The sequence below is a fragment of the Andrographis paniculata genome, unplaced genomic scaffold (assembly GCF_009805555.1).
Source record: "Andrographis paniculata isolate CXL003 unplaced genomic scaffold, ASM980555v1 Contig83END, whole genome shotgun sequence".
Classification (NCBI taxonomy): Eukaryota; Viridiplantae; Streptophyta; class Magnoliopsida; order Lamiales; family Acanthaceae; genus Andrographis; species Andrographis paniculata.
This window is the reverse complement of record NW_026137621.1, coordinates 1,908,463-1,934,861: the sequence shown is the minus strand read 5'-3', so window position 1 is coordinate 1,934,861 and position 26,399 is coordinate 1,908,463. Positions and strand designations below refer to the sequence as shown.

The following is a 26,399-nucleotide window of genomic DNA, read 5'->3' as shown; positions in this document are numbered from 1 at the left end:
GTTTTTTTTATATGTTTAGTTTAGTAAAAATAAATTTTTAAAACATGACAAAAATAACTTTTAGTATATTTACTATTTTCTTTTTAGGGTAAATATAAAAAAAAATAAATATATGTATAATTTATAGGGATTTATAAATTGATATTTTGAAATTTATTTGTTAGATTAAATACAGTTAAGGACCGCTGAGAGGGTTAGAGGATTAGACGCAAATTTTACGAAACTACAAAAAAATTTGACACACGTTTATAGAAATACGAAGAATTTGTTATAATTTCATTAAATCACGAATAGATTTTGTGCCTAAAAAAAATATTGTATTTGATGTAATTTTTTTTTTAAAAATAAATAATAACAAATGAGCGAGAAAATATGCAGCGGAGGGTAAAAAACTGCAAAAGGCACCTATCAGATTCGGAATAGACACACAGATCGCTTTCGCGCCGTTGACCGAAGAAGTGCAGTGCAAGCGGCACTGATCTTCCATATCAGAAAACTGGAAACTAACTGCTACGGATTCAGCTGGTGCGGGCCTATCTCGCTAACAGTGAGCCTCTAATTCATTACATTCTGATTTAAGATAAGGTTTTAACTCAGTGATGTTTTGTTTTTTAGTATCTCAACTGAACTGATCTGATCGTTTGTTTGCATAATGTTGTTTATAACTCTGTCTACTTATTTCCATTTTACTTAACTCCATAATGTGGTGCTCTATGTCAGAGATTGATCTTTCTATGTAAATGCCTTCTGCAGTTGTATGTATTTCAAATTTTCATTTTAATTCTAGCTTAAGATTAGCCACAATTTTTCATGATCTGCCCTAAGAAAAGGTCGATTGTTAATTGTTTGTGTTTAGTCTAGAGGTACACTAAAATATTAGTTTTTTATGTGCTTCATTTTATTTCGGGTTAAGTAAGGAACAATCTGTTTGGATGCTGTTTCTTACTCTGTTCATTACACATTTGTTTCTTGATTTTGGCGGTTGTGATTTATTTGTCAAATCTTGTATAACTCTTTTACTCATTCAGCAGTCATCTAAACCAACTGTGGGTGCTAGAAGGCCCTTTCACCTAAAAGCATATAGCTCAAAAATGAAGTTATCAATCACACGCCCTGATGATTGGCACCTTCATCTTCGTGACGGTGAACTTCTTGAAGCAGTAGTCCCTCACAGGTTGGTTATTTGGACAGGCATTTCTAACATTTTTGTTTTGGCTGCTATTTTATGGTGACATCAACTTTAATGAGCTTTTTCCCCCTATTTGTTTCCTAATTTGTGAAAGGATTATTTTTTATTACAGTTCATCCCAGTTTGGAAGAGCTATAATAATGCCGAACTTGAAACCCCCAATCACGACCACAGCTGCTGCATTGGCCTATCGCCGCAGGATTTTAGAAGCTCTACCTGAAAACAGTGACTTCACTCCTTTGATGACTCTTTATTTGACAGACACTACAAGCCCAGATGAGATCAAGCTGGCAAGTGAGTCCAATTCTATATATTTGTGTGCTTGTGTGATTGCGAGATAATTGATAGTTTCTTTACTTGATTCTTGATGCAATGAAGGTATGCAATGACTATACTATTGTTTGTTCTTTCATCTGCATATACTATATGCTTACTGAAATACAACAAAGTTAAGTAGAAATGGTGGCTTTGGAAAGTGACGAAAGGGTCGCTGATGTGATTCCAGCTGCTTGTCTTTCTTCATTTAATTTTCAGATCACATTAAAAACCAACACAAATATATGATCCATGTTGAGGGAACTTGAATCTTGTCCCCCTGAAATTTACTCTCTGATTGTATGAGATGGAAATGTAGAAGTAATGTCTGGAAACCACCACATTATGGGTTTCTAGTTTGGCTTAAATACATGTAAAAAAATAAGGTTTTCTCTTACCTACACCCATAAGCACATCAAAGAAGAGACCAAGCAGAGTTAGCTTAAATATCTATATGTATGCCTTCTTTCCTTCAGCCCTTTTTCCCAATATCTGATTCTTTTGTTCGCAACTAAGAGTGCCAAACCCTTAACCCCAGAGGTGAATCACCACTTCTTAGAACTCACGCTTGCAAATAATAACAATTTAATATACCTTTTGTTTTTCAACAAAAATTTAATATACCTTTTGTTTTTCAACAACAATTTAAAACACTTAAAAGCCAATTTACTTTAATAGTTGTTCTACTATTTAGTTGCAGGATTATGTAGACATTTGGTATGTTTGTTTGTAGGTTTCTATAAGGTCTCACACTATTAGTTACTTTTTCTTTCTTTCTTTTCCCTTTCCTTTAAAACCATCCAAATTGAACACCTATTTTTCATTTGAATATTATATTAAAAATTTACTTTTCACTCAAAATATCACATAAAAAATCTATTCAAATTTAACTGATCCTAAACCCCAAACCAAGCCAAACCCACATCCAAACAAACCTTAATGATAAGGTTCATGATTCACTGGTGCTCAATGTTGTGGTTGCCAAGGTAGCAAATGAGCTTTTTCCTTTTTATTGTTGATATTGTTGTTTGTTTTTCATTTATATTATTTTTTAAAATAGCTCTTCATGCTCTATTTTTCGGCTTGATAGTTGACACATTTTAGGGCTATTACAGGAGAGAGCGGAGTTGTTTTTGCTGTGAAGCTGTATCCTGCTGGTGCTACCACTAATTCTCAAGATGGTGTAACAGATCTGTTTGGAAAGTGTTTACCTGTACTTGAGGAAATGGTTCAGCATAACATGCTTCTGTTGGTAAGCTTTTTATGGTGTTTTTTGAGAATTATGCTCAAGTTATCACTTGTTTTAATATTCAGCATCTTATGTTCTTTTCTTCCATTCAATCTAGTCTATGTAGTTATTATTTGGTACAAATAGGTGTGTTTTAATTCATTAGATTGCATGTTGACGTAGTTAGCTCATGGATGTGATCTAATTCACTAATATACCTAAGATATCTGACTTGTTTAAAAGGGTTATATTGTGATATATCTATTTTATTTCTTATCTGCAAGCTCTACTATGAGCTACTCAATGTGCCTCATATAATCTTCACATGGTATTATGCATGGTTAGCATGTAATAATTCAAAGCTAAAACCTAAATGGCCTTTTTAAGATGGGAAAGTGCCAGAAATGGCAAAATGGGGGCTTGGAAAGGCAATGGTTGCTTAACACCACCATGTACACCACTAGCTATAGATTATGCTACGCTATTTGAACAAATAACTTCAAATCTCATGGCTTACAATTTTTGAAAAGGATATGTTGTGGATAAAAGTCAGTGAGATCGTATTGTAGTGATTCTAGTGCATGTGTTTATTGGGAGGAGCACAGGAAATAGTGATCACTATCTTCAGACCTTATAGCTTACATTATGTGTATGCATTTTTGTGATCATCTAGGTTTCATAATGAGTCATTACTGCCAGGAATTGCCCTGAATTGAGCTTCCCTAATAAACATTTTTATTTTGGATAACATTTGGCTGTGATTCATTATTTTACTAGCTAGAATTTTGTAAGTTGAAGGAAATTGGAAATATTATGGGCTTGGTGTTAAAGAAGAAAATATTTCAAAGTTCCATCTTAGAGGGGCTTTGATGCTTAAAGCTAAAGTAAGATGTTCGTAAGAACTGCATTCTGTGTGAAGACTAATAGGCTAGGATGAATATAAGAAACAACTTTTATTAAGAAATGAAAAAAAAAGGTAGTTTATTATTGTTTAGATGGGTAACTTTACATAAAGGAAAACCCCTGGCTATGTCTTATAATTTCATTTTGTTGATTAATATAAACAATGTTATGCCAGCTTAATACGTTATTCATACCAAGGCCTTCTTCTTTTTCCCACTGCCAAAGTCATGCCAATTGAAGTCTCTGTAGGTCCATGGAGAGGTAACAAGTCCCGAGGTTGATGTGTTTGATCGTGAAAAGGGGTTCATTGAAACAATTCTTAGTCCCCTAATTCAAAGGTTCCCAAGATTGAAGGTTGTCATGGAGCACATAACCACTGCAGATGCTGTAAAGTTTGTTGAGTCGTGCGATGAAGGTATGTCTTTTCATGCTTTTTAAAATTTTGATTGTTTTAAATAAAAATATGGCATCCATATTTTTATTTTTGTCATCTAATTTTGATCATATGCAGGATTTGTTGCAGCAACAGTCACACCACAACATCTCATTCTTAACAGGAATTCTTTATTTCAAGGAGGATTGCAACCTCACAACTATTGTCTTCCAGTACTTAAGAGAGAGATACACAGTAAGGTTTCTATCCTCAACAGGAGAACAAGGCATCCTTGTTCTTTTATTCAAGATGTCTCAGCTGATTTTGACTGCGGTTTTGTTTTCTAGAAAGCCATTTTGTGATTGGAACCATGATTGAATCCTTTCTTGCGATTTCTTTTTCTGTTTTTTGCAGTTTATTGTTTTGTATTTTTGTCTACTTTTTTATTGATAGTGGGAGCCTCTCATTGATTAGAACTGTAACTGGATCCTGTTTTGCTTTTCGTTTTCCATTTTGAGAGGACTCTTTTTCTTAATTTGTTGTGTTTACTTGGTGACATTTTTTTAGTTTTAGTTTTTTTTTTATGTTAGGCAGCTTTCCCAGCTAATGTGGTGAGTATTCTCCCCTCATTTACAATATACTTTGAGCAATGGGAAGGGTGCATTTAGTCTGCAACATAAGTTTACTTCATCATCTTCCTCTAAATACTTACAACACTAATTTTGTTTCGCGATTTTACATTTGTTCTCTGGCCTTCACAGGACAGGCAATTGTATCTGCTGTCACAAGTGGAAGTAAACGATTCTTCCTAGGAACCGACAGTGCTCCTCATGAGAGAAGGAAAAAGGAGTGTCCTTGTGGATGTGCTGGAATCTACAATTCTCCTGTAGCTTTGTCTGTCTACGCTAAAGTTTTCGAAGAGGTAGTTCAAAGACTGTCTGTTAATCGATACATTCCATATTCCATAACCATTACAAAGGACCTGTGTATTCATATTAATTATTACAGGCCGGTGCACTGGACAAGTTAGAAGCATTTACGAGCTTCAACGGACCAGACTTCTATGGCCTTGCGAGGAATACAACAAAGATTGAACTGAGCAAGACCCCATGGAATGTGCCATCTTCGTATACATTTCCATTCGGGGATATTGTTCCGATGTTTGCGGGTGAAACTCTTGAGTGGCTACCATCTTCCATTTGAAAAGGTTAGTTTTCATCACCTCCACTGCCTTATCCTTCACTTTGGCATTTTTTTTTTCTTAAAAAAGACAAAGAAACTCACAGTGTCGAGGTCTAATCTTAATGCATTAAGTCTGTTCGACTATGATCAACAGCCTGAGTGATGATTTATATAGGATTGGAGAGCATTGGATGTAGTTTTTTTTTTTTTTTAATGTTTACTTTTCGGGTGCCTATGCATTGAGTGAACTCTCGTATGAATGCATTAGCTTACAAACTATATCGTTTTTTATTTAGAAGAAAATAAATACTTCATTTTTCGATGGTACTATGACATAAATTTCTTATGTTGCAATCAACAATGTGATATAAATTTCAAAGCATACTCGAAAAGTAATAGCTGCCGATAGTTTCGCCTTAAAAAATAAAAAAAGAACAAGATGACACAAATGGAGTAACCTACAGCCAATAATTGAACTAATGCTAGTATTGGTGAGAGAGTTATTTGGTTCTGAATTATTATATCTCAGCCATAAGTATACTTAATATTTAGAAATTTGATTTCTTATTTTGGATGACGTGGGAACCTTGGATTATCATTTCTTATTTGACATTATTGAGATAGGATTAATGTTTTGATATGTTAAAAGAAAAATTTATATTTACTTATTTTATAAGTAATTTTTTAAATAAATTATTGAAATATACTGAGGGTGTGTTTGTTCGGGGTTTGAATTTTGGATTGAGATTTGAATAGTAAAAATTTTGAATTTGAATAGTTGTATGATGTAATATAATTAAGTGTTGATGTGATGTTTTGAATGTAAAATTGATTTTTAGTATAATATAAAAAAATAAAAAATAGGTGTTTGATTTGATGTTTTTGGAGGGAAAATTTTGGATGAACAATAGTATCTTGACAAAATCCTACAAACGAACACACCCTTAACAGTCATATATTTATAGGATAAATTATATAACTCCTTGTTTATTCATCAAAATATACAAAACACTCTATATTTTATTTAATGTGCTAAACTCCCTTATGTTAATGTAAAGTTTGCACAAAATATCTTTATTGGCCAAAATTGATATTTGGTTTTAAATAAAGACTTAAATTACTCAAATTTTTATGTAAAATTTACATTAACACAAGAGATTTTGAATTTTATGTAATAAATAAAATATTAGGTGTTAGGGAATATAATATAATTTAACCTATATTTGTATGAGGTGGAATAATAGTTTGCTTAAGTATTAGTAATTTATGAAGCCACTGAGATCAATAACTCGTGACATTTCGGCGAGATCCTTGGATATGTTTCTAAATTGTAATGAGTAGTAGAGTGTATATATAATTATATATAATATAATTAGTGGTGCACACAGTTTGCAGCCTTGCAGAATCATTTAATATTATATATGTAATTTTATGTACTATAGTGTAGAGTGGGGCAGAGGGTTTGCAGGCTGGCTTGCAGAATTATTTAATATTATATATTTAATTTTGGGTATGTTTGTCTGGGAGGTTGGAATTTGAATAGTAAAAATTTTGAATTTGAATAGTTGTATGACCTAATATAAATAGATGTTGATGTGATGTTTTGAATGTAAAATTAATTTTTAATATAATATAAAAATAAAATATAAATGTTTAATTTAATATTTTTTTAAAAAAAAAATAGAATAAATAGTGGAAATCTAATCATTCTCCCAAACAAATAAATCCTACTATCCGGTAGCGTAGGGTGGAACAGATAGTTTGCAGTCCCAAACAAATACATCCTACTATCGGGTAGTGTAGGGTGGAACAGATAGTTTGCAGTCTTGTAGTATTATTTAATATTATATATATAATTTTATGTATTATTGTGCAATATGGAGTTATACTTGTTTACTTATTTATGTCTAATATATGTAATTTCATAGTACTAAGTTATATATATATATATATAATATACTAGTAAAGACAAGTGTTATATATAAATATATATGTATTATATATATAGTGGATGATAGAGATATTTGTTTGTTTCTTTTATTTTTGATTGGCTTGTGGCCAGACCCTTTTTTTTTTTTGGACAATTGGGCAAAAATCCCTCTGTCCATTTATCAATTGGGATTCAGTCCCTAATGATAAAAAATTTGTCTGCACTCCCCCCTTTTTCCTTTTTCCTTCTTCCTTCTTCTTCCTCCCTACTCATATTTTTCTTCATTCTGTTTCTCTTCGCGCAAAAAATTCATCTCAATCCGTTGTCCTCTTCCGTGAGCTCGAAAGTCACATCCCGCACAGGTAAGGTTCTTAATTGTTCGCCCGATTTTACATCGCCGCTTCTTGTCTGGTTCGATTGAAAAATTTCCTAGGGCACTCTCCGAATCCTGTTCCGGTTCCCTGTCGTCGGCGGTCGGTTGATTCGGTCGAAGAACTACCGAAGGCTGTCACCAGTTCCCTAGCCCGTATTTGTTGTTCTCCGGTGAAATTAGATGTACCAGGTGTGTTTTTGTGTCAGTTGATTCGGTCGAAGAACTACCGAAGGCTGTCACCGGTTCCCTGGCTCGTCTTTCTTGTTCTCCGGCGAAATTAGATGTACCAGGTGTATTTTTGTATCGATATCTTAGTTGGAAAATTATTATTTGGAAGAAAATGTTTGGGTATTATTTTGGGTGATTTTGATAATAAATTTTGTTGTTATTTAGGGTTTAAGGGTAATATTTATTTTGTGAAATGGGTAATTTGTTGCTATTGAGGATCAAGAAATTACTAGAATTCCGTAAGAACATATGATTTTAGTGTATTTTGTGTAAGATTATCTAATCGCCCATACGACCTAATATAGTTCATACATTCATTGGTTGGATCGTTAGGTTCCGATGGACATGGAGCAAAGTAATCTGAAATTATTAATTATATGTTCCTACGAAGGTGAGCATCATGTAATTCGTTTAGAAGAGGGCACCACGCTGGAGGATCTTTACCGGAATATATCGAAAAGATGGAATAAAGTGAGTATTGAGGCGGTAAAACTCCAATATATTGCACCTATTCAGAAAAGCTACGTGACGTTATTGTGTGACGATGATGTCGCTAATATGTGGAGAATGCATATCTTGTTAAAGGTAATGTTTGTGGATATGATTGCATGGTGTAGAAGCGAGCACCAGAGCGTGCCTCTCCGAAGCACGGTTGGACGCAGGTACGTTACTCATCGTTTGTAATTAAGTAGTCTTTATTAAATTTTGTTATAGAATGCAGTCTCAATTGTTCCTTATGAAAGAATGGAGTCTGTAAGCACTTATAATGCAATATGTAAGAATGCAGTCTGTAAGCACTTATAATGTCATGTTCAACACATCTAAAAACATATTGTTTATAGGTTACGTTAATAATTCTTTCATGATATTGGCATACAACAATACCGTGGTATATTGTTGCAATGTTGTTTGTAGGTAGTAAGTATCCACCTCCGCGATTTTGTAGTAGCGCGGTGCAGAACGAACCACTGAAGAGATTGTAAAGATATGTAGTGGGGATATAACGTCTTGAAGGTATTTAACGATTTTCACTCATTCTTTACACGCCACTGTCAATATCCTCTAGCAATCCGGTTTAGGTAGGTGTACCATGATCGATGCGTTGAAATTTCTGTAGCCCATGGCATTTACTGCATCATGTAGCCTGCTGCGGTGAATAGATGCAGTTGTTGTTTTAAATACCCTGGATGACACGGTAGGTAACCATAGACACCGTGGACATACTCGGTTGAGTAAGATGGGTACCCATGTTTTTCTATTTACGAAGAAAATATCTATTACCATATAAAATTAGAACTACTTACATCTGATATAATTTTCATTCTTATTATTGTATTTGTAATGTAGGGGTGAGGCCGAATGTTCGGGATTGAACGAAGATTGCGCAGATGGTATCTTTATTCCCGACGAAAGTACTAGTCTAATTGCAATGCAGAGATGCATTGTCGGGGAAGGTCAGACATTCAAGGGACCGCAGGAGTTTAGAAAGTTACTGAAGAATTATTCTATTGCCACTTAGAAACACTTCAGGTACCAAAAGAATGATTCGAGCAAAATTATTGCGGTGTGCATCGACAAAGGCTGTGGTTGGCGTATTTATGCATCCTTCCATGCTCGTGATGCATCATTCAGCATTCGTAAGTGCAATTTACATCACACATGTACTATGAGTCTATTGCAATCAAGAGATCATCCAGCAGCCGATGCGAATTGGATTTCTGAGGTCTACAAAGATAAGATACATTCTATGCCAGCGTATAAGGCATCCGACATTCGGGAGCATATCCAAACAGATTATGGGATTAACGTGAAATATCATAAAGCATGGCGTGGCAAGGAGAATGTGATAAGGGCAATTAATGGTGGAGGTAGAGACAGTTTCTCACAACTTCCGTGGTACTGTCATGCACTTCGGGAGTCAAATCCGGGAAGTATTATAGACTGCGAAGTTGAGCAGGCAACCAAACGTTTCCAGCGCATTTTTGTTTGTTTAGGTGCATGCCGGCTGGGTTTTTTGAGGGGTTGCAGGCCCCTACTCTTTCTTGATGGGACACATATAAAAAACAAACACAAAGGGTGTCTGCTAAGTGCAATTGCAGTGGATGGGGATGATGGGATGTTTACTTTAGCATTTTCTGGTACGTAATTTGATATTAGCTACAGTTGTCATTTTGTTAGAATGTTGGGTATAGCTGTTCGTGTATGCTGTTTTCCATGCTCTCTTTAGGCACGTATGTACCCTTATACGTTGGAAACCTTTGTAGTTATTTGTATTCTTATTTGTTGACTTGCAGCTGTGTCTACGGAAAATGATGAAAATTAGGAGTGGTTTTGCTGGAAGCTGCGATCAGTTTTAGAATGTGAGGGACGTACGGATTGGAAACAATACACATTCTTCTCAGATCGGCACTCGGGTTTACTAAAGTCAATCTCGTGCGTCTTTCCCGGAGCACATCATGCGTACTGTCTCCGACACTTAGTGGACAACTTCCGTACCCAGGTATATGTACGTCAATATTAATTTGTAATGAACATCACTGGTTATGATCAGCCAAAAAATGTCTTTTTTTAGGTTATGCGGAGATACCAAATGCATAATAAGAAACGATGGACCGCTGTCTTCAATAAGGCTGCCTATGCTACGTTGAGGAGAGATTTCGAAAACCACATTAGTTCTGTGGTCGAATCAATGCCATTGGCCAGGGACTTCATTACCCAATCACACCCAGAATGTTGGACAAATTTACTATTCAGAGGCACTCGTTGGGGAATAATAAATAATAACATTGCTGAGTCATAGAATAGTTGGGTGAGATCCGCGAGATCAATGCCATTCGTTGGGATGTTGGATACCATTAGAAGACAAGTGATGGTAATGATGAATGAACGCCGCGAAAAGTCAGAGATAATGCACGGAAGGCTCTGTCCAAAACAGGAGAGCAAGTTGGTACTATCGTACATGGCGTCTCGACGGCTACAGTGCAGTTCATCCTCTAGAAATGTATTTGAGGTAACAGATTGTAATGAAAGATACGCAGTCGATTTGGAGGCGCGCAAATGCTCTTGTCGAGAATGGCAAATTTTCAGATTGCCCTGCAAGCATGCCTGCGCTTGCATTGAAAAATGCAGTATGTCAATTTATGATTTTTGCGATCTTTACTACAACATTGAATGCTACAGAAAAACGTACCAGGAGCCAATAAATCCCGTACCGACGCATGATATGGACGTGATTGTTGAAATTCAGGCGGACCAAATTCACCCTCCTCCGTCGTCTGTCCAACCAGGCCGGCCAAAGAAGCGAAGGTTCGAGTCCCAGCAGGTAAAGAATCCACGAAAATGTGGTCGTTGTGGGCGTCTTGGACATAATAGAAGAAGTTGCAAGCAACAAATAGATTAGCAACTTTTTTTTCATTGTACATCTTTTTGGCTTCCAGGAGTATATATTAAGACAGTAGGTACGTATTCAATAGCTATATTGTAATTGTTTTTTGTGTCTCTAGGATGTAACCGGTTGGATCCACCGACTTATGTGCAGTAGTAAGTGGTATGTAGCCCTCTCACGCAGGTATATGATGAAGTTGTGAAGGTTCATAGTTATATTCTGCAGGTATATTTTTCATGTACTGAGGCATTTGATGATGTAGCTCTGTAGGGACGGATGGTTAATGTAATATCTAATTGTTTTGAAAGTACATGCTATCCTATTTTTGGGTTATTACTAGGAGGTATAGTTGTTGTATTAAACTCTTCATACTAACCAAGTGCATATGTCATACAACTTAAGTATTTGTTGATGCCTTCTTTAACCATCAGCAGTAAGTACATGCTATTCGAAGTAAAAAACAAAAAAAGACCGTTTCCCCAGCCACAGGTAACCAAGGCATACATAATTGCAACTGAAGTATAATGTCACAGTTGTTGTAAGTACGCAATAGCTTACAGAGGGTATATGAATAATGATTCCAACATATAGGGTTGCGGTCCGAGTACAAACCATATTTTATTTTGTTTATACGGTATTTAAATTGTATTACCGTGTAATAACTTGGAGGCGTAGTATTGATTAAAATTCAGCACACAGCTACGTACCAGACTTCCATATGTTACACAACTATATTGTGGTTATATTATCGTGTCTATTCTATTGTATTCTAATTCAATTAACGGGTAAGCAATGTAAGTTTTATCTGTGGCCTAAAACACGCCATTCAAGATTATGGGGCTGACGAGAAACACTACCATGGTTAAGCCAATACACTCTTACCATCATTTCGTGAATATTTTAAGAGAAAAGGCCAAGTCCCCACCCGTAGGGTACCAGAGCATTTGAAATGGTAATAGAAGTATAAAGACTATTTCCGTAGGTACATAATAGATACTATAGGGTATTTGTAGTAATGACTCCGTTACTTATGCATCTGAGCTGAGTACCGGAGTCGCTGAACGAGGTACACAGATTGCGTATGCGGGTATCTGTGTTGTAGTTGTAGGTATCCTAGTTGTAGGTATAGTAGCACTTATCTGTAACCACGTGTTGCTTAGCATTCCGTAGGAAATAGTTTATTGTAATCTAGACGTTGGCCCACACGCAATTACCAGACACCTATGTCCCGCACAAATATTTTGTTGTAATATTATCATGTTTTTTTAGTACTGTTTGTTTTAAATTAACGAGTAAGCCCTTGCAGTATCTCCGGTCGATTAAAACATGGCGTCCAATAGGGTTTTATGAGAAACGCCGACACGGTTGAACTGATTCAAAGTGAACGCTATTTCAGTGATCAGTGCAAAGGAAATGACCAGTCCCACAAACGCAAGTGATTGGAGCATGTAATATATAAATGGAAGTACATACTAGTTTTCCGTAGGCACATAAAAGCTATCAACGGGTATCACCACACAACGCAGGTATATAATGAAGATGACAAATCAATCCACATAAAAGACATTTACCAATTCCATCACCTCGATACACAATGCAATAACTTCCCAGATCAATCCAAATTGAAGACATTAAACAAATCCATCACCTCCACACAACACAATAACTTCCCAGATCAATCCAAACTGAAGACATTCAACAAATCCATCACCTCGCCACACAACGCAAAAACTTCCCAAATCAATCCAAATTCATTACATGTGTTAACCTGCCCTATTTTTCCATCGGGGTCTACGTTTCAGAAGGGGGGACCTTTCAATATCCTCGCCGCAATCGTGCCTCGGTAGCTCTTGACATCGCCGATGTCCTCGCCGAGGACACCCACGACATTGACATCTGGACCTGCCCGCGCATAACACTCTGCGAACATGCAGACTAAAGGTCCACAGTCCAACGTTTCACCCTGGTGTCGGCATCTAATGTACTCGGGCATGTCGCTGACCATAGGCCATAGTCGTGACGCGTTCATATACAACGATAAAAATCGCGTCTGCACAAATAACGTTACTCTTTCGTTAAGGAATTCTCCCTACCCATAGGCAATTAATTATGATCATTCGAAAGACGTACCAATTTCTTTGCATTCCCCTGGCCGAAGGGGTCGCGCATTGAGTTACACTCCAACACAACACGTTTGACGGTATCCAGTATGCAGAGATGCCAGTGGAACCGGGTGTGTACGGGTAGAAATATGTACCGGCACCCAGACTGGATTTTGTCCATGATTCCGGCAATCTCTTGGCCTACGGTCACTTGCAGCGAGTTGGCAAACGCGAGCACATTACCCTTATTGATGCTCGGCTTTTTCGCTCCCTTGCTTGGTCGTGATAGCGCGTCGTTCACGGCTTTCTGAAAATCGAACACATCAACCAACGCAATAATAACAATGTGATTTGTAATACTAACCGTATAAATTCCAAATAGGATACTCACCGCTACGAACCATGGCACACAACCACACCGCACCTGCGGATTGTGTTGGAGCTGATATTCATTGCTGCATAGATGATGTAGGTACGCGTCGATGACTTCGCCTTTCACAGCTTCGTCAAACAGTAGTTCTAAAACGGCATCGGACGAGACAGACACGACGCCCTGCTGCCATACAGTGTCCTTACAAGATGATAGTCGCAAACGGATAAAAACATCGATTGAGAAAAATATATAAAGCCTTAATAGTGAATAGCAATACCGGACGGCGAATGACGCGAGAAAATGTTCAATGGTGTTCGTCTCATCCTCAGATAAGGTACCCTTTCCACAGTAGCTGTCGTTATTGCGATATCCCTCCCACTTTTGTGCTCCAGGGTCTCCTACAACCTTAGCATCCGAGTCCCCATCGTCGCCGACGACAAATGGTTCCTGAACCAACAATGAAGATAATCATGTTTCCGTAGGTATCTGTATTTATTGTACAGGTATTGACTCAGAAACACAAGGTATTTAAGAATCTATCCGGAGTATTTTGAGCCAGACTACTTATATTTGTATGGAACTACGTACCTGCTCATTATTGACGTCGACCGCTGACTTTCCTTTCGCCCTCTGTGTTTTTCTCGCTTTCTCAATTCGCGGTGTCGACACAGGTGTCACGAATTCAGGCTTCTTCTTTCTCTTCCGATCCTTACATGCCATTACACCACGTACAATCAATGAATCTGCGGCCCTGCTACAAGTCTCACGGTCGGTCTCATCGGCCTACTACAATTTCAACAAAGCAAATAATCATTCAACAGATAGACAACTACGACCTACAAATTGTACTTACTATATTAATTAGCTTACCTTGACATCTATCGGTGCAACATAAGGAACAATGGCCATCAATTGGTTAAACTCTAGCAGGCTACCAACCCCTTCGTCATCTGACTCGTTTATCGGATCAACTTCGGCCAAAAGGATGTCCATTTTTTTTTTGCTTCGTCGCTCCGTATTCGCTCGCTCTTCCGCTGTCTCCTCGGGATCCTCCTCAGTCTGACTCTCCTCCTCCCCAGTTTTTTTCTCATCCTCCTCATCCTCCTCCTCTTGACCTTGACTCTCCTCCTCCTGACCCTGTTTCTCCTCCATGTCGGCCTGCTTCTCTTTCCTCTCTGACTCCACTGCCATCCAGTCTGCTGTCTCCTCATCCCCATAGTTTGCATCACCCTCCTCACCATCGCTCTCGTCCTCACCCTCACCTTCACTGTCGTCATCGACAACACCGGCTCTAGATCTTTGCAATTTATGAGCAAGTCTGGCAATTGCAGTGTCTTTCTTCCGCAGCTCCACCTTCAATGCCGCAATTTGCTGAGCTGCTTCCTGCAACATATGTTAATAATGTCATATAAGAAATTATTTTATCCATTTACAATGGTAGCAACATTGAATAATGCATTTACCTCTGAAGCATGGCAAATTGCATGAACAAACTTTTCTTCCGTGCCTATCCGATAGAATTCCTGAATATCTGACCGCTTTAGGGATGTCAATTCACCAACTGCATGAACCCTGGACATTGGACCGAGGCTATTCAGCCACCGAAAGAGACGCGGTACCTTCGGAAGGCACCGTGCCTTGTCCAGAGTTGGGACCCTCTCATTGAATCAAGCCTGCACATATTGTAATAGACATTACTGCCAACAATAATACATATTGTGCAATATACCAAAATAAGTAGAAAAAATTAACAAATCCGATATTACATTGCTTACCAACAAACCCGCGGTGCAGCCTGTCAAATATTTTTTCCCGGATTTGAAGTTGCTTATAGACTTCAACAGATAACGGTGACTCGCGGGTCCCCACGCGTAGTCACCAATCGCACTCAGGTCTTCCACATACGGTAACAAAAAAAGGGGTACAGAATAATTCGCAGAACAAAATAAAATATTTGCAAAAACAAGCAAAATAAAGAGACGAGCAACATCCGCAACAGAAAGAGGCTCCAGCCCCTGCAACAGAGCCTCACGTAGCTTCTGCAACACCTGGCCACGGGTTACAGAACGTGGCTTGCTCCCAAAAATCCGAACAAACCATTCGCTTTCGACCGATGTGTTTTCGGTCACGTAGACTCATTTCGCATGTAGTCCTAAGACTACAGAATATTCTTCAACTTCAAACGGAAGCTCAATGTCACTTCCAATTTTGAAGGACATAGATTCCGAACTAAAGCTATTGACGAGGGCAACAAGTCGGTGCCATGGAAACTTCATTTTCGGGCAATCCAGAAAATGCCCGAACGGTGTCATTTTTATAGCTGTGATGTGTTCGTCTGTCATGTGTTGCTTCAGTTTGCCCAGCTCATTATGAAAAAATGGTAATGCAAATCGGCTGATTACCGATTTGTGCTCTTTCCCTGGCCTGTAAGTAAAAACCATAAGTCCACATTATCCAAATCTCTAATTTAGTTAAAAGTTTTTCACAATTTAGCAGGAGTAAAAACGCATTCCGAGTATACAATAGTGTCGTTCAGGTATATTAATTGGCAAATTAGACCAAACAAATGAAACTCTTGGTGCCTAATAATACCGCATTTGTCAACCCACAAATATGACTAATTACCGAACAATCCACCAAAAAACCTAAAGTATGCAACTTCGAGTAACTAAACAAAATATACATCTCCAAAATTAACAAAATCAAAGATAAAACAGATAAAATCACCCAAAATCGGCCGAACCGGGTTTCCTGGCCAAAAATTCGAACAATTTCAAACCACCCGTTGAACAAACACAACACCGAACACCCAGGGCTCCTCATCACTGAACCAAGGCATACAAACACGGGACCAAGGCATCTACCCCAAACAATCGAATAAACTACGATATAAAATTCGATTGTCAACAAAATCATAAAATGAAGAGGGTTTCGACCAGACACTTACTTTTTTGAACTTCTTGTGGGGGATCGCGGCGGATTCGCGGTTTTTCTCACCATTTCGCTGAACAAAATGTCTTACTGCTGATCGTCGAGTTCGCGAGGGACGATTTCCTTCTCGAAGAACTAGGGCTTGAACGGAGAGTGAGGGGAGTTAGGGAAGCTTTCAGTTTTTAAATCGTGCATATTTTCTGTGATTTTTTTTAAAAAAAAAAATCACAAAATAAGGTACGCAGTATTTAAATGGAAGTATCTAATCGTATACTGGGGGTAGAGCGGGAGGTAATGTATGTATATATTATAAAATTGGAAGTATTTATTAATCAATCGTAAGTACATGTTGCATATACAATTGTCATTGAGTAGAAAATACAAAAAGGGAGTTATAACATATCTAATCAATAAAGTAGGGACTGCAGATCAATTAATTTACAATGGGGACTGAATTGCAAGTAAATTACACTGACAGGGATTTTAGTCCAAGTCTCCCTTTTTTTATATATTTTATCATTTTTAATTTAATGTATTTTGTTTGATTGATTTTATTTTTAAGTATGTTTGATTTTTATAATAATTTTATTCATTTTTTAATGATTGATCTATTATTTATATATTTTATTTTATATATTTTTTTTGTACTAGTTATATTTTAATGGCCGATAATGAAAATGTTCAAGATTTATCAAATAATCCTGCAAGAAAGACCAAATCATTCGATCCAGGATGGAAGTATGGATTTTGGTCGGATTTGAATAACAAAGATTTGATTGAATGCGCTCTTTGTCATGGACAAATGCATTTCGGAGTCAAGAGGTTAAAGCAACATTTAGTTGGGAGCTATGACGATGTTGTTAAATGCCCTAATACTACAGGAGAAAATTCGTAAGGAAATACATCAATTTATGAGGAAAAAAATGATGAATAAAGTATCGCAGGGATTTACCAAATTTGATTATTCTGAGGATACCGAAAATAACGATGAGTTAGAAGAAAATCAAAATATGGGTGCAACAAATTAATCTTCCGAGCCTTCAGTGCATCCAAGTTTAAGAATAAGTAGGAAAAGAAAGTTGGCTCAATCAACTTTTAAGATTTCTAAACCTATGAGAGTTGAAAAACAAAGTAAGTCAATTGCGGCAATGATTCGAAAGACTCCTGAAGAGATTGTTGAAGAAAGATATATGTGCGGTTATGTTAAAAAAAACCATTGAAACTTCTACAAAAGGAAAAGAGGAAACAAAAGAAGTGCAAAGGCGTATTGTCGATTTTTTCTATGAAAATGACATTATATTCAATGCTTCCAAATCAAGAAGTTACGAGATTATGATTGAGGTCGTAGTGACAATATGGTTCCGGTTTGAAACCTACTAGTTATCATCAGTTGCGGGAACCATTTCTTGAAGATACCATAAATGTAACAAATAAATTGAAAGAAAGACACATGGAAGCTTGGAAATAATACGGGTGTTCCCTTATGTGAGATGGGTGGACAGACAAAAGAGGGCGACACTTAATAAATTTTCTTGTCAATAGTCCAAATGGAACTTTTTTCTTGGAACCTATTGATGCATCAACTAAGTCACATGATGCAAGAATGTTGGTTGACCTGGTTGAAAAAAAAGCTTGAAGAAATTGACACGGAGCATGTTGTACAAATTGTGACGGATAATGGAGCAAATTATAAAGCGGTGGGAAGATTATTTGAACAGCGCATTCCTGGGTTTTTTTTTTTTTACATTATGTGCAGCTCATTGTATCGATCTCATACTAGAAGACATTGAGAAAATGAATGAATTTAAACCCTACATTCAAAAGGCTAGGGACGCCACTACTTCTATTTATCGACATGGGAGAATTCTCAGTGCAATGAGGGAAAAGACCGGTGACAGAGATCTGGTGAGGCCGGTGACTACCCGATTTGCTACCACATTTCTCACTTTGCAGAGTTTAAACAAATATAGGAATGAATTGAGGCAGTTATTTGTGAATGATGATTTGAGCGATAATAAGCTGTCAAAAACATTAAAAGAAAAAAAAGTGATGGAAACCATTATTTCATCGAAATTTTAGGATCAGGTAGAAGATTGTTTACGAACAACACTTCCTCTTTTGATTGTTTTGATGATAGTTGATGGTGATGAAAAGTCAATCATGCCTGAGCTTTCTTTGGCTATGAATCATGCGAAGAAGAAAATAACTGAATCTTTTACGGGCAATAACAAAACAAGATTGTTGGCCAAATTGATGGAAATAATTGAGGATCGATGCAGCAATCAAATAGAGATGAAGTTATATGGGGCTGCACTATTCCTAAATCCTTCAAAATATTTTGAATTGAAGAGGAGTGATCTCGTATTTGCTCGTAAGCAACGTCAGTTGTTTAATGATATTTTAGAAAAGATGGTTAAAGATGAAGAATTGATGGATAAGATTAGTGGTCAAGCAAATAATTACGATAAAATACGATGAAGCTTTGACCGTCAATTGGCAATCAAGCACCAAATGCAAAAGAGTCCTCGTAAGTATTTTTAACGTATATATATTTTTATTTTCTATGAAACTTAATTTCACATATTGAACATATTCTTTTTTATATATTTTTTAGTTGATTGGTGGGATGCATATAGTAGTGATAACGAAGAACTTCGATCACTTTCCGTACGGACTATTAGTCTATGTTGCTCTTTCTCCGGTTGTGAATGCAATTGGAGCACATTTGAATTTGTAAGTAAATTTGTTCGAAATTTACTTATATTAATATTTTAGTAATAATCTTCAAATTTTGATATAAAGTTTTATTTTTAGATTCATACCAAGAAAAGAAATTGACTTGAGCACCAAAGACTAAATGATTTAGTGTATGTTCAATATAATTGGAAGATTACACATTGCTTTCAAAAGCGGCGGGAAGAGGGAAGCAATTTTAATCCCTTGATTCTTGAAAATTTTCAATGGGAAAATGAATCGGTTGATGATTCTAGAGATTTAGTTAATGAAGATGGAGATCTTGAGTGCCATCATGTTATAAAGCCGTAGTTGTTTCAAATAATCTCAATAATTCCAATATTCGTAGTAGAGGTGGTGGTGAATCCTCAAGTCCGCCCATCATGTATGACCGTCGCCATGGCCCTTTTAACAAACGTTTGACAAATGAGGATGAAGTAAATGATGAAGATGATATGAATACTGAAGACTAATGTGAATTTAAGAAATTGACAGACTTTTTTATTTTTGTGTTTTGAAACTTTCATATTTTGACATATTGATATTTTAGTGTTTTGATAGTTATGCTTAGTATTTTGATATTTTTTGGTATTTTGATATTTTATTTAAAATTTAGTGATTTAATGTTATTATTTTATATTGTATAATTAAATATTAAAAATTTATAATAAGCGCTAAGCAGGTCGTCGTATCTTCATATTGTCGTCATATCGGGCGCCGTATCGCCAAGGTATATGGCAGTCCGATGGCGTCGTGCCTAAATCCTCGCCATAACAACCTTGGTTCTTCTGTATAAAATGATATTTTCAAAGTTAAGACATATTTTATCTAAAAAAATTTTACTCATAAGTTGTGAATTCAATCTATATATCCAATCAAATAATATATGTAATCCCGCAAAGAATATCTTGTAGTGAGAGGGTGAACTTGTAATCATGAAATGATTAAAATAACATATGTTGTCCCGTAAAAAAATGGCCTATCACTAATATTGAACTTACACTTTTAAATTATTGAAATATTAATCATGATTGTTTCGTATTTTCAAATATAAATGAATAAGTAGTGAATATCGATGATTTTGCCAGGGTGTGTGAATTGCCGTATAGATATATATAATAAGACCCCTATTTCATTGAAAGAAGTATTTCTATTGATTTGGTGACAAATTTGCTAAAGAATACAGTCTCACAGGGGATGAGAGAAATTTTATTAAAGAGATCAATTTGAAGATGATGTTAGCAAAAGACCAGTGAGGAAAATTGATTTTTGGAGAGTATATATATGTTATCTTGTAGTGTACATTTACATTAGTCGTACCTATTTCAAATGACCAAATCAGCCAATGTTATTTCAAAGACCAGTGAGATCAAATGGCACTGGAGAACATAGATAGCAAGCTACTATTAAATACATGAGTACATAACACTGTGTACACGACAAAAATGATGTTAGAGAACTTATCTAGCTTTATACATCTTTAGAAAGACCCGAGTGTATAAGAACACGACGACTAATCCATAATCCATTATTGGATACGAGACAGGTCTCTAAAGATATCCATCCCTCCGGTCTTGCTCCTCAGCGTCTTTATTTGCAGCTTGAACAGATTTGAACCAAAGGAATGCCTGGATTCGAACAAGAGATACATTAAATAGTCAGTCATGCCTTGAACAGGCGACAAAATATAATTGCAGATCCCAACAGACAGAACTGAATAGTAATGTTAATCTATCAAAGCGAAAATGGTTAATTCAATCCATTTTACAAGATGATGAAGGAACCAAACATGTTGAATGGACACTCTTACAGTACATTTGGTATAAGGGATTTGAAAGCAACTGATTAAGAAAAGAAAACACAAGTCAAAACCTCTTTCATCTTATTTGGTTACGATTTTAACGAGGAAAGGGAAATATCAAAGAAGAAGAAAGTCGAAATCTCTTTTCCTTTTTCCTAACAAAAAGATTCAGCCTTTAGCATTTAAATGAAGCAAATAATATTACTTCAGAAAAACAATAGATGCACAGATGAATGGAACTCAACTATATCATCTATCAATCACGATTTCCACTAAAACGTAGCATAGCAATACCCTCATTGCTAGTTTTTTTCTTTTTTTGATCACAGTTGCCATAGATCCCTCTCCCAACTTCCTTGTCACAACTCCATCAACAATCCCATCTCTCTATATACCCTCCATGAAATCAGCCATCTTCGCCATTCAATCAGCATCTTTTTGGACCCGTAAAGCTTTGAATAAGCTTCCGAAAATGAGGTCCGCAATTAGCCCTTCCACGTCCCCTTATCCATTCATTTCCTCGTGCCTTCCTCAAGTCTATCAAACACAATTCTCATACCGACCTGCCCCTTTTCCCATTACAGCCTCAATCTACCTCCTTGCTTCAGCACAAATACTCCTCGAGTCTGCACAGCCTACATCCGCATTTAGATCCCCAATTCTCTCCAGAAGTTCAGCCTACACCAAATCAAAGCAGAAAATTGCCAATTCTTCCCCTAATTCAACATTTCTAGAAGCATGAACCACAACATGAACGCCAATATACAGGCACTGCACAATGAGATCACATGAATGGCGGATAATAAATGTAGATCCATAACCCCGATGCCTTAATAATCCACATTCTTCCCATGAACCTTTGCACATACAGCATTTTCGTGAAGTCTTCCCTTCTCCATATTCTCACCGTAGACATCAATATGCTCTGCAAGGAGCATAAATTATCCAATGTCAAGAACTTCCTTTCCCTTCTCGTCATCATCTTCCCTTCTCCAGATTCTCATCATAGACATCAATATGCTCTGCAAGGAGTATAAATTATCCAATGTCAAGAACTTCCTTTCCCTTCTCATCATAACCAGTTGGGAAATTTCCCCTGGATCTTGAGGCACTCTTGGTTTCAAACATCTTCCAGGACATCCCACTCTCTATATTCTTGGTTCCAAACATCCCACGCTCACTATCCTTGTCAACAGCAATAACTTAGAATCCACAACAAGGCGCCACTCTCAAGATTCTTGGTTCCGAACATCCCACGTCCACTGATCCTGGACCTCCTGATATCCACAGAGATATACATTCAGCCAATTCAGGCACCTTCCAGTGGAAGCCACTCCAAACCCAGTCTGAAGCATCAAATGCTCCCCAGTCCTAGGGATAGATTTACCACATCGGAATTCTCATTTACCTCAGGATTTGAGGCCTTGAAACATTTCATAACCATTCCATACCCAATTAAACTCAACAAGATTTTACCTTTACAAAGGAGAGCCTTGAACTGGGCCTTCTCCATCCTCAGTGCCTCTTCATAATCCCTCAATGCTTCAGTGAACTCCTGCAGCCATGGTTGGGCCTCGGCCCAATCTGAAATGGACAGACAGAGGGTCTTCTACAGCTTGGTGACTCTGGCTACTTCTGAATTGTTACTGAAAATGATTTCTTGGCTGAAGAGATGATCTGTGTATAGGCTTGGATTGAGTCTTTGTACTCTTTCCGTAAAAAGTAATTTCATGGCTTTGAATCTCAAATAGCGGATCCATTCTTCATCTTCTACTTCCACTTCCATTGAATCTTGTTCTTACAGAGGTCAAGCTCTCATCTCCGGTCAGTGCCAAAACAGATATTAGCCTTGAAGAACCGTGGGTTGGTTGGTATGCTGGTGCAAGCAGCCATGGCTCCCAAAGAAAAGGCAAAATAGAAAATGAGGAAGTTGTTAAGCTAGTTATGATAAATCCTACCACCTCACCGGCATAGATGCATCTATTGTGCATGGAAACAAGGCACTTACTGTTATCTAGGGAGCATGCTCTTCATGGTACAAACGACACCAAAAATCTCATCTCCTACATTGAAACATCAATTACGACAAACACATCCCCTTAGGGTATGTATATTAATTTATACAACATTATCATTTCTTCAATGGGTACAAAAGAATCATAATCTATTCTAGAGTAAGCATAGATTAAAATAATCGCATACGATTAGTAGACAATGCCCAAGATTTCAATGCTTACTCAACATTAATATTGAGAACAGCACATTATCCGAGCACATATAGCAACTAAGCATGAGTACTATTCAGAACAGAAGGTAAACAAGAATAAATCATAGAGCTAAATATCTCACCGAAGAGGGAAAGCCAGTGACCACAAAGAATCCAAGCAATGGAGCATAGAACACGCTGTCCGAATTCAAAACACCAAAAACAGGTTTTTGATTCACGTACTCAAAGATCGAACCAACCTGCATAAACAAATCCAAAACCTAATCAAGCATTTTAGCTAGTACTCTAAGGGCAGCAGAGCATCATTAAATAGACCTCAGAATATCACCACAAACAAATTCCCTCAAATTTAAGAGATTTTTCCTTGAAAAGAATCATCATCCAAAATTTATAAAGTCGATTTACCGCAGCAATGGCAGTTACAGTGGAAGCAAGCAAGTAGACATAGAAGGGAACTGCCTGTGACGAAGAGGCACTCTGGGATTCTTGGCGAGCCCATGGTGGAAGCTCATCTGTGCCGGGCTGAGCCCATGAAGGGAGTGGAGCTGAAGAATCTTCAGTATCGCCGTCATCGGACTTGGCAGCAGCCACCAGTCCAAGCCTCCGTGGAGGGAATGACTTGAAAGCAGGGTCGTGAGGCAATATATTATTTAGAAGCTGCGAAGAGAAAGGTAGTCGCGAGGAAGACCAAATGTGTAGCGATAAGTGCGACGGAGAAATAGAAGCGGCGGCGGCGGCGGCGACAAATCCGGTGGCCATAGGACTCGCCGTACTTTGTGAACGAGACAACTCGTTGTTGGATAAAGGTTTTAAAAATCTGTAAGAGCCATCATTTGGTTTTAAACGTGATCTTTTATTATATAATAAATATAGGGAGCTGCTAAATGGTGGGCAGCCCATAATATTTATTAATTATGTAATAATATGGGTGTTTTTTTTTTATTATGAGTTTGGAAAAAAAAATAGTTTTGGTTTCATATGAAAATAATGTTTGATGGAATATTTTGTGAGATGAAAAAAATATATATATTTTTTTAAAATACAGAATTCAAATAGTAAAATTCGAGGAAAGTGACTTAAAAAAACATACCCAATAGTAAAAAGACTATTATATTTCTATTAATTTATTTATTTCTCTTTATTAAATATAACGATTATGTTTTTATTTATTGATAAATTTTACATTTCATTAAAAATATAAAAAGTATTTTATCATTAAATTTGATCGTTGAATTCTTCTTGAATAACATATTTTATATTTTGAATAGCAATTAACAATTAATTTTGTAGTTTTATTTCTTTTATTTAAACTAATACTTCATTTTCCATTTTTAAAATATAAATATAGATATCAATATAGCAAATATTGTATACGATTTATTTGGTAGTGATTTAGAAGAAAATAATCAATATAAAGATTTTCAAGCTACTTCGTAAATAAATATATTCAAACGCAAATTCTTGTTAACCAAAATTCCGAACTCGATGTTGAATTGGCTAGTAAATTTATTGATATATTTTTTTTAAGATAAATAATTTTTTATGCAGTATTTTCTTTTTAAAATTTATAATTATATATATGTTTATTTGAATTTATTGTTTATAGTATAGTTGTCTATATATTATATAATGAATTTATACCATCTGAAAATGTATAATTTATTAAAAATAATGATTTAATGTTGCTAATGTTTAGATTATTAGATATTAGAAAAAAATTAGTTAGAAACCTTTTTTTGGAAGATTGTTAATGAAAAGACATAAGAAAAAGAAATACGAATAAGATTAGAATGGTGTGAAAAATATTATTGATAGTTAGATATTTTCTGTTAATATTTTATTTTTTTAAATACATATATAAATATTATATTAAAATAAATAAGAACATAAAATTTAAAAACATCATAAAAATTTTCACAAAAAATAACTAAACACACTTTTACTTTCAATTGAGATGAAAAATAAAAATTAAATTATAAACTGAATTTTTCAGTAAAAAAAAATTAAAAAATCAATATTTTAATAGTTTTGAAAAATATATTAGTCCAAAAAAAAAAACCTATAAAAACAAACTAATTCCGAAGATATTAGATTTCACATCTTTTGAAATACTTGACAACAAGACCAATAAGACAAAATTATTTAATAAAACAAAGTTTTCCTAGAAAAGAGAATAAAAGCCTTTTTTTTAATATAATTTAGTCTCTTCATTTATATTATTTTGATCATTTATTTTTAATATGTATAGAATATTAATTAATTTATATTGATCAATAGTCTTCGGAAACAACATATGTAATTTTTTTAATAGCAATGTTATAATTAATTTTTTTTAATTTTTATTAGTTCTAATAATCATTTTAGTCAATGCGTCACTTATCATTACAATCATATCATTATTATTATTACTATTGAATAGTCTTAATTTTATTTTGATAATATTTAAAATTAATAATATATCATGAACCTCTTAACATTGACGCAAATTTTAAAAAAAATCAATTTGAGCAATAATGTATCATGAACATCTTAACATTGATGCAAATCCAGAAGAAAAACAATTTGAGAAGATTGATGGGCCATGTAAATGAATAGTACATGATAGTTATGAAAGTATATTTCAACACTATCAATAGTATGTGATAAATCATGAATACCATCTGCACAAAAGATTTCCAAAAGAGTAGGATGTCCAGCTATCTCAATGCCATAAAGAAAGAAGATGGATCATGGATTATTTCGAAAACAGTTACAACACACAATCATGATCTTGATCCAAATATACCAATGTTAATGCCGGCTCATAGAAAATTGGTGTACACATGAAGAGAAAATTGGAGGCAAATGATATTGCGGGTTTAAGGCCAAGTAAGAACATTTGATTGCGTGAAGTTCAAGCTGGTGGTCCTGAAAACATTAGGGGTGTGTTTGTTTGGGAGTTTGGATTTTGAATTGAGATTTGAATAGTAAAAATTTTAAATTTGAATAGTTGTATGATGTTATATAACGAATGTAAAATTAATTTTTAGTATAATATAAAAAATGAAAAATAGGTGTTTTATTTGATATTTTTGGGGGAAAAATTTTGGATGAATAGTAGGATTTTATTAAAATCCTTCAACCGAA

General features: G+C 35.8%; 2 protein-coding genes and 1 long non-coding RNA gene across 12 annotated transcripts; 2 read left to right on the top strand and 1 right to left on the bottom strand.

Annotated features, from left to right (window-relative positions):
- Window positions 1-385: 385 nt before the first annotated feature.
- Window positions 386-5,512, top strand: LOC127241573 (dihydroorotase, mitochondrial-like). Of its 7 annotated transcripts, none has more exons than XM_051260687.1 (8): window positions 386-547; window positions 1,032-1,174; window positions 1,302-1,483; window positions 2,620-2,756; window positions 3,885-4,050; window positions 4,147-4,263; window positions 4,770-4,930; window positions 5,017-5,512. In XM_051260687.1, exons 2-8 carry the CDS (start codon window positions 1,092-1,094, stop codon window positions 5,209-5,211), a joined length of 1,041 nt encoding a protein of 346 aa, XP_051116644.1. In that variant the 5' UTR covers window positions 386-547; window positions 1,032-1,091; the 3' UTR covers window positions 5,212-5,512. The 7 variants fall into 7 exon arrangements, with proteins under 7 accessions (XP_051116644.1, XP_051116648.1, XP_051116646.1 ...); XM_051260691.1 differs by having other exon boundaries at window positions 391-547; window positions 1,029-1,174; XM_051260689.1 differs by having other exon boundaries at window positions 402-525.
- Window positions 5,513-8,058: 2,546 nt separating this feature from the next.
- On the top strand, window positions 8,059-11,407 carry LOC127241792 (uncharacterized). Of its 2 annotated transcripts, XR_007836625.1 has the most exons (6): window positions 8,059-8,192; window positions 8,307-8,383; window positions 8,637-8,735; window positions 9,069-9,859; window positions 10,016-10,221; window positions 10,294-11,407. It is a non-coding gene; the product is annotated as an uncharacterized LOC127241792 (long non-coding RNA). The 2 variants fall into 2 exon arrangements; XR_007836624.1 differs by having other exon boundaries at window positions 8,059-8,383.
- A 9,094-nt stretch (window positions 11,408-20,501) lies between these two features.
- LOC127241790 (uncharacterized) lies at window positions 20,502-24,112 on the bottom strand. Of its 3 annotated transcripts, XR_007836623.1 has the most exons (5): window positions 23,679-24,112; window positions 23,396-23,512; window positions 23,055-23,109; window positions 22,523-22,941; window positions 20,502-20,873 (listed from the first exon to the last, which is right to left on the bottom strand). XR_007836623.1 is itself a non-coding variant. In XM_051261007.1 (4 exons), the coding sequence occupies exons 1-3, from the start codon at window positions 24,030-24,032 to the stop codon at window positions 23,077-23,079; spliced, it is 504 nt and encodes a 167-aa protein (XP_051116964.1). In that variant the 5' UTR covers window positions 24,033-24,112; the 3' UTR covers window positions 20,502-20,873; window positions 23,055-23,076. The 3 variants fall into 3 exon arrangements, 2 of the variants coding, with proteins under 2 accessions (XP_051116964.1, XP_051116963.1); XM_051261007.1 differs by lacking the exon at window positions 22,523-22,941; XM_051261006.1 differs by lacking the exons at window positions 22,523-22,941; window positions 23,055-23,109.
- Window positions 24,113-26,399: the final 2,287 nt, after the last annotated feature.